This window comes from Pygoscelis adeliae, unplaced genomic scaffold (genome assembly GCF_000699105.1).
Source record: "Pygoscelis adeliae isolate BGI_AS28 unplaced genomic scaffold, ASM69910v1 Scaffold402, whole genome shotgun sequence".
NCBI lineage: Eukaryota > Metazoa > Chordata > Aves > Sphenisciformes > Spheniscidae > Pygoscelis > Pygoscelis adeliae.
In genome coordinates, this window is record NW_008824411.1 from 7101774 (window position 1) to 7110235 (window position 8462).

An 8462-nucleotide genomic window follows, 5' to 3' on the forward strand; every position below is an offset into this window, starting at 1 on the left:
ACCATAATCTTTAGAAAACTAGTTCTAGGACCTGCATTTTAGAGAAAAGGGTGATTGATTTACAAAATTAGCAGGCTGAGGCAAGTGAGCAACCAAGTGTCAGATTGAACCTAAATATTATACCTGTCTGAACATTGCTTCAATGAAGTTTTCAGCTCAGATTGCACCTCTTAAGAGTATAACTGAAGATTGCCCCATCACACACATTTAGTCTATTAACTATTGCAGGTTTTGTTTTAAAATTCTAATCAAAGAGCAGCTAAGTAGAGTTAAATCCAAAAAATTAATATTCCACATTTTTTTAACGGTCATACCTCATTTCCCAAATCTAATCAACACAAAGAAAGTAGTTAATAAGCTAACATTAATAGTGACTAGCATTATTCATGTTAGCCAACTGACTACACTAGAAGCAGCAGTTGTTCTTCTGCTCTATAAATATGCAAGAAAGAAGCCCAGAGCTGCATTCAGAGAGGTTAGTGAAATTAACATTGCACTGCAATCAAAGTGAAAATAATAAAGGTAAGGAGGTTAAAAAACAGTTTGAAATCCACATGAAGGGCAAGAAAGTAGGGAGTGAAGCAACATAAAGGCAAAAACTTTTCAGTACTTCAAAGACAACCAAAGGAAGAAGAAAGATAAAGTAAAGAGTTCTATTGAGAAACTTTGCACAGATCATCACTTAATTAAACAAACTATTCAAAATTCAGTGAGCTTAAAACCAAATGTTGTACTAAAATAATCTAGAACACTCAGTGGCAATAAACACATGCAAACAAGAAAATATACTCATCTCCACATACAAGAGGCAGCACAGCATTCAGGAAGGACATAGAACGAAAGGATGAGACTCTTCCAGTTCAAATTACCAGTAACAAACCAGGAACAAGTATCTCTCTAGCACAATTATCTCCCGAAGCCGCTAGCTGTCACAGGAAAACAAAGGTCTATTCTCAAGCGATGAAGAAAGTACTTCCACCAGTGAATGCCCTTATAAGCAAGAGAAATCCAGCTGTTGAAGTCCCAAACTATACAAAGACATTTATTGTCCTAATGACAGAGGACAAAGAGTTCTAACAATCAAAAATAGCACACAGGCTGTGAAAGGCCAGGCATTTGCCCATCAGTGTATTAGTTTACCAATTTAGGAGGACTGAGGACAGAAAAGTAGCAGGACTATGTGTCCAGCACCTAATGCCAAGAAAAACATGATTCTCAGTTACAATTTGCTTACCTTCTATAGAAGGGGCCTGGTCCACAGCTGCATATAGCATCTCTTTCAAAGCCTGCAAGGGAGAGAACAAGGAATACAGTTAGTATTTAAAAAAAAAAGTTACATTGTTTTGATACGCCTGTTTGAAAACAAAAGCAATTAAAGCCCTTTTATCCTCCAGACTGACACAGAAAGCCATGGAACGTGATATCAACACTATCACATGTATTTCTGTTAACAAGAGAAACAAGTTCACATTTACTGACTGCTTTGTCTAAAGCCTGTTACCTTACTAATCTATAAAAATTCTTCCAACTGTATTTTTCAATATCTTCCTTTGGAAAAATGTTTCCTGGTTGGTAGGATGTTAAAAGTTTTACATTTAAAAAAAAACACAAACGAACCACAAAACTGTTGCGTGACACAGAAAGGAGTTTGTCAAGGCAAATAGAGGAAAAGCAGCTTCAGGGATTTCTTATCACTGTTATATAGGAGTACAGAAATACATGTACATTCTAAAAGCTGAAGACAACATGACGAAGGAGATTAGGGAACCAGGGGTGATGGCCTTCTCTTCAGGTAGAAACTGAAGGACAATATTAACACCAGCCAGAATTATTACCCAGTCTTCGCATCCTAGAGGCACCGTGAGCTGCCTCCCAGAGACCACAGACCAAGCCGCTCACCCACGCTCAGACTGCTGGTGCAAGAGATGAACAGTGCAGGGAGCAGGACCAGGAGGCAAGGTGGTCTTACAGCTACATACCAAGCACCCCTGGCAGTAACCCCTTCCATTACCAGAGCCAGGAGGGAGGCACCGCATCAGAAACCTCATCGCTTGCAGCTCCTTTTCAGAAGACCTCTTTTCAGACAGTTATTAAGATGCTGGTATTATTCCAGCCATAGACTAAAGATTTGCTCGCTCTCACATCACAAGCGCAAGCAAGAATCAAATAAACTGAATTCAGATCAATGGCTGAAGGAATAGGTTGAACCACAATTTTGGAACTAGAAGCCACCAGGAAGGGCCCATTCCTACTGCTGAGTGATTTGTTTACACACACACCACATCACCTGATAAAGACAGGTATCTTAATGCACATACTGAATGTGAGTGTGCTTCACACACAGCTGCTGCAAAAACTAGATTTTATTCCCTCACTTTTGAACTCACAGAAGTCTAACACACAAAAGTCATTCAGGTCTTTCGAGTTCCTGTCTCTTCTGCCTGTTTCCCAACACGTCCTGTACTTCTATAATCCTACACCTTTGCATTTACCATCTTGTGTGTCCGTCCATTTCCCACCCCCACCCCACCCCCGACAAAACATCACAGCCTAAATAACAAATTCCCTAATACCCTCAAGGCAAAAACCACAAGCTCAGCAGCTGGAAACTCAGCACTGTTCTAACATGGTGGTTACGATCCTGTTAAGTAAATATAAGGTCTAAAGGACATGTCTGTTTATCACAAGATATCCTAGGTGGCAGGCTACACCGGCAGCTCAGACATCTCTCAATGGTCTGATTCCCAAGTCCACAGAGGTCTCAACAAAGGTCACTTGCATAAATGTTTTCCCAGTGGAGCCATTGCTGAATGATCATCGTTCCAGCAGCACAGCTCTCCTCTACACTCAGTGCTTTCTTTAAATTCCTCCCAAACACTGGCCGCTTCAGTCCTTTTCCCCCCATGAGTCACTGGCCAGCAGCGCATGATCTGCCTCCATGCACTAAGTGGTCAAAAAGCCTTCCCCCTTTTTCATCCCACTCGTCATCCTCGCCTACCTGTAACTTTTTCCATGAACCACAACCACACGCCATACCATAAACAAACCTGAAGAGACAGCAAATTGAAAGTCACTGTAGTAAGAACTCCATCCCTTAACCCACCCAAAGGTAAACCTGCAGTGCATTTCCTATCTCTGGTTTTAGCAGTCATTTTAAAAAACAAATTAAAAAGGACCACAACACCCAATGGTCCTGCACTAAACAATCTTGAAAGCTGAAGGTATCGATCATCCCACAGACCTCTCCCCATGCAGACTGACATATTACAATCTGGCAGCTGCAGGGCAGCAGATTTTGTTACTGCTTACCTGACCTATATAAGTAAACCAATAACCTGAAAGTGAAAGGCTCAGTGCTCCTTCACACCTGAAGTATTTAGTCCTCCGGATTACAGAATTTTAGAAATTATTGTTTCCAAAAGTTATCCATCACTGTCAACTTCAAACGTTTAAGAATTACTCGTTCTGCCCTCAAACTAGACAAAAAGGGTTATTTCCTTACTTTAAATTGTGCTAGTGATACACCTTGCACCAGAAAGAAAACACACTTAAAAACGCAACTGTCAAACCTTAACAGTGAACAAATTCAAGGACAAAAACCTTAAAACGCTCAAACAAAACTGTTGTTTTAAACAAGTAGCGTTCAAACTGCTTATGCTCTTCTAAGCTCGTCCGCTAACACCCAGAAGGACAAATAGTGAAATAGCACAACAGATTTGTGTCAGGAGGTGGCAAGCCTGGGTGTGAACTGCCTATCATGAAGCAGGGTTTGAAGAGCAGAATTGGCCACCTCCCAAAAACTGAAAGCCTGTTTCTGGAAGAGAGACCCTGAAGGCAAGCAGGCTACCTCAGCTATCAGTTTCATTTTCCCCACCTACTTCCTGCTGGAGGTTGTGTCTCGGAAAAACGATTTCTAAAACTTAGCAACCTGTTTCTCTTCTCCAAAGGCAAAAGTACTTAAAACCTAGAGTCTCCTTAAAAAGGGAAGTCACCTGCTCGTACCTTTTACCCATCTCTCCCATGAACTTTGTACCTGTAGTAACTGTGCTGATTCTTCTTCTTCCCCAAATGCTGCAATTTCAAAGGTATTAAGCACTTTTTCTTTAAAAATACCATCAGACTTCTGCATCCACGTAAACAAATTCAGGCCAGATTAACTGAAACAAAACTGCCATCTGCCAAGTGTAAAACTCCACCGAATTTCCATCAGCCAGACGTGCAGACATACACTTACCTTTAGAAGTCTGAGCAGACAGAGCAACACTCCCCTATTTCTCTAAAAAGCACTCCAGAGATGGACACAAGAGCAAAGGAAACCTGCAGCATGATTTGTGGATAAACAGAGGACTAGCAACCCAACAATTTCACTGCATCAAAAAATGCGCATTAAATGCAGTGAAGCACAATCTTAGCAAAAAAGCATCAGCTGAAATTCATCAAAGAGTTACCTTAATTTGTTTAGTACTGACTATGTGAAAAAGAGAATTCTGTTGTCTGACACAAAAAGATGGGATTTTGTTTGTTTTCATATTTTATCTTTACACCAAAGGAACTGAAAGTAAATGAATGGTTCAAAACTTAAGGTTTAAAACAAGCAGTGCACTGAAGCAGTGCATGCCGCAGCAATCGTTTAACTGGCTGGGAAAAGGCTACTAACTTCACAGAAGAAGATACGCTGCCAGATCCCCTCAAACAAGGTGAGCAAACGTTTTCACTGCCACGGCCAGGGTCAGGGCACATCCACAGGTCACTGCACAGTTGCACGGCGAGAACCACTGCAGATGGAGCAGCTGCGGGAGCCGAGTGCCCAGGTACGTGTGCAAGGCAGCCAGCACCCCACGGACTTGGCACACCCCCCTAAAACCGCTTCTCCCCTCTGCTGCGGTCTTTCAACAGAGAATGCAGGGGTACAGAAACTTGAAGCATTACTTTTAACAAATAGGAAGTTTTTGGACGATAGCTGTTGAAATCAGGACCAAAGTTGTTTAAAACTTTGACATATTTAGTGTTTAACATAATTAACAAACATTTCCACAAATTAAGCGTTTGTCAATATATTGTTTTAAACTCAATCGCATCCAGGGAGTACCCTGATAATGACACTCGGTACTTCAACAGTAAAAATGCCCCTTGACATTGGGATTGTGCATTACGTTATTGCCACTGGTCCTCACATAAAGCCCTCCTGATAATTTGCACTGACTTAGGTTTCAAGAACCATTGGTTGGGAATGCAGTCTGCGTAGTAAATGTGACATAAAATTTGCATGCTTTCATGCAATCTTTAGAATGGAAATTTGTAATGGACAGTCAAATCAAGTCGACCAAGGTTTGCATAAAGCTCCATGTTGATGTTGACCTAGTCATGGCAAATGTCTTTGTGAAAAGCTGAATGAAACAAAATAGCGTATGTCATCATTTTTCCTCTTCTCTACAAGCCAAGTGTTCTTTCTTAAAAAGCAGATGGACGGTAATGGTCACTGCAGAGCTTTTGCTGAAAGAAAAGAAGAATCTAAGCCATAGCTACCAAAGTATATCTTCTTTTTGCCTGTTTAAAGAAAGTGAATGGATTTTTCGCTCTTCCATTGACCGAGTATCTGCCCTAAGCCTGGGCAACTTCCATACTTCCTACAAGCAGTTATAATACTTAAACAGATTTTTGCTGGAGGGAAAAGATTACACTTTACACTAAGAACTAATGGTAAGAACTTTGAGGACTGTAAATTGTTAAAGACCATCTGCAAGTGAAACCACATTTTTAGGTATTCAAATGCAACAGTCTCATTCTTCTTCCTGACCTTATCAGCAACAGATTACACCCTCCTCCTAGTTTGACTGGCAATTCATGCGAGGCAAAGCTCCTCACAGCCATACTCACTGCGCATCCCATCAAACCAGAGACACGTCACCTGGTGAGGATCTCAAGTTACCTGGGTCCTACCACACTTCGGGAATGCCTGACTGCATGAGTCACCTGCTCTCCAATGGAAATAACTACAAATATCAGAGTAGAAAAATAAGATGACTACATGTAAGCTTTATGATACAGAATGACTTAAAGAAAGCAATTTCTATACCATCTTCTAGTCCTTTCATCAGCATCATGAACTTGACACAGGAAGTCCTGGGAAACAGGAATAATCTTTCCAGAGTTAAAAACCTACACAACAGGATCTCTCACTCCAAAACAGTGCTTGATTACTGTTTTGATTAAGAAGGAAGAGATATAAACTGTCAGATGAAGAAACATTATAATATTATTAAATATACAAATATTTTTTTAAAATTTTACTATGATTCGTGCTGTAAGCAATATTGCACGCAAGTAACACAAGCAGCATTTGGCCTTACGTTTGCTAATCAACAACTCAGAATTTTTCTTGACAAAGGAGGGCTGTATGCTTTTTGCCTCAAGTACAATCAACAAGTAAACCGAGGTAGTGCAGGCCTTTTATGCACCGCACCCACACGACCACCAGTTACTGAATAATAAATGCCAGACTATTCCATTACTGTAATATGCATGAGCGGGAAGCTGACTCACATTCAGCCAGCTGCAACAAGGGAAACAAAGAGTTTTGAAACTTATTACTAAAAAGGAAGGTGGCGTTTTTATTTTAATTCACTCTACATTAAGCTATCTATCCAAGGAGGAGATTACTTGGAGTCTAGAAAGAGTACCAACTCGAAGGAAGTTTTTACTGAAATCTACCTTTATTTTAAATTTGGGATGGGGGAAGGGAGAACAATATAATAATACTGTCCTAGTTAAAACATCTGAAAATTAACCTCCCATAATGAAAACAGTGGCCGATAAGCAGCAGAGTTCTTCACACATTAATCAAGGTGTCATAGTTCACTGAGTCTCCTTTACCTTCCCTCTACATCTGTCTGGTCAGCACGCAGCCAAATCTTTTGCCCTTCTATTTCCTCCTTGCCTTCCCCTCCAACACACCTCCAAACTTTCTCTTAGGAAGATATGCAAGTTTTCTGTTTCCAGGAACAGAAAACAACTCTTGCATGGTTAACCCACCGGAGACATGATGGAGAACTAAGCTGGTACTTTATTCTATCCAGACAATGGATTTCCTCCTTCTCAAAGACTGATGCGTTATTTGGTCATCTAGTTCTCCACATAATTCAAGGAGATCACAGTTTTGTTCTAAAGTCAAATCTGACTGCAGTTTTTATTTTATTCAGGTAAAGGAAAACAAAGGAACAGTCAAAAGGGCAGATATAAACTTTTCAAGTTCAACATTATAACAAAGCAAGCTAAGATAAATGTGATTTTCCTTGCAAATGCAGACAGATTAATAGGGATACTAGAAATAAATTATTATAGTCCTAGAGAGAAAATACAGGCCTTCAAATGATAACAAACGTTGTATGGTTTTGACTGACTCAGTCAATAAGTTTTGCTGATCATGGCTCTCCTATAATCAGCTTTCCGTTGTCTAAGCTTAATTATTACTTGTGGAAAAGACTGACATCACTGGCACCGACCACTTTTACTGCTAACACTGAAATAGGAGATGGTTTTACTACAAATAACCACCTCCAGCTTCATCTAGTTAAACTGAAGTCAAGCACCACTATGATAAATCTGAAACTAATCAATCAGTGTGACCTTCAGAAAGCTGGCATAATAAAAACTGAAAAGCTGTATTCTGCAAATAATTCATGATTAATGCAGCAGAACTTTGTGTAAACAGCGTTCAAAAATGTCCCAATTCAAGCGGTTCACCTGAAATCAAGCATGAAACAGCGAGATACAAAGCCTCACTAGCCTTATTTTAAAAAAAAGAAAAAAAAAAAGGCAATCGATGCCAGGTTTATTGCCCTGTTTCGAGTCACTCGGGTAAGCTGTTAGCATTACCAAACCAGACTGTGGCCCTGCACAGGGCAAGGCTCGCAGGAAGGGAAGGCTTGGCCTCCAGCTAGAAGGTGGAGGGTGCTGCCCAGGCAGCTCGCCCGTCGATCTCGCTCTTGGGAGCCGGGGAGGGAGGCTGAGGGCCGCCTCTCAAAGTCACCCCTCCTCTGCCTGCCTGTGCGGAGAACTGGCGGTGGTGCTGAAAAACGACTGCTACCGACGGCAGGGCTGCGCCGAGGGCTGCGGGCCGGCTCCGGAGGGGATGCCCGGGAGCAGAGCGCCGCACAGCCCCGGACTGCGGTCCCGCTGCCTTCGCATCTCTTCTGACCTTTGTCCCACACCAAAAGGTTACAGGCGACAACTAATTAATTAATTGGCCACCCAGCGCTTTTCCTCTGAGCGGTCCCAAGCTTTGGGGGACGGCAAGAGCTGTAACCTCTCCCCCCGATGGATAAACACGTCGCTTTTACAGCGTCCTCCCGCCGAGAAAACAAGCGGGAAGCTGCCGGCCGCCAGGCACCGCCGCCGGGCGGGGGAGCAGCCTCGCACCCCCTTTGCACGGCCAGCGACCGGTATGCGCCGGAGGACACCCG

The 8462-nt window shown here is 41.9% G+C and overlaps 1 protein-coding gene across 1 annotated transcript in view; it reads right to left on the bottom strand.

Moving 5' to 3' along the window:
* XPR1 (xenotropic and polytropic retrovirus receptor 1) overlaps positions 1-1282 on the bottom strand; it is a 102765-nt gene extending 101483 nt beyond the window's left edge. The window contains exon 1 of the mRNA XM_009320635.1: positions 1235-1282. Within this exon, the coding sequence (XP_009318910.1) occupies positions 1235-1274 (40 nt within the window). The 5' untranslated portion in view covers positions 1275-1282. The remainder of the gene's footprint in view (positions 1-1234) is intronic.
* Positions 1283-8462: the final 7180 nt, after the last annotated feature.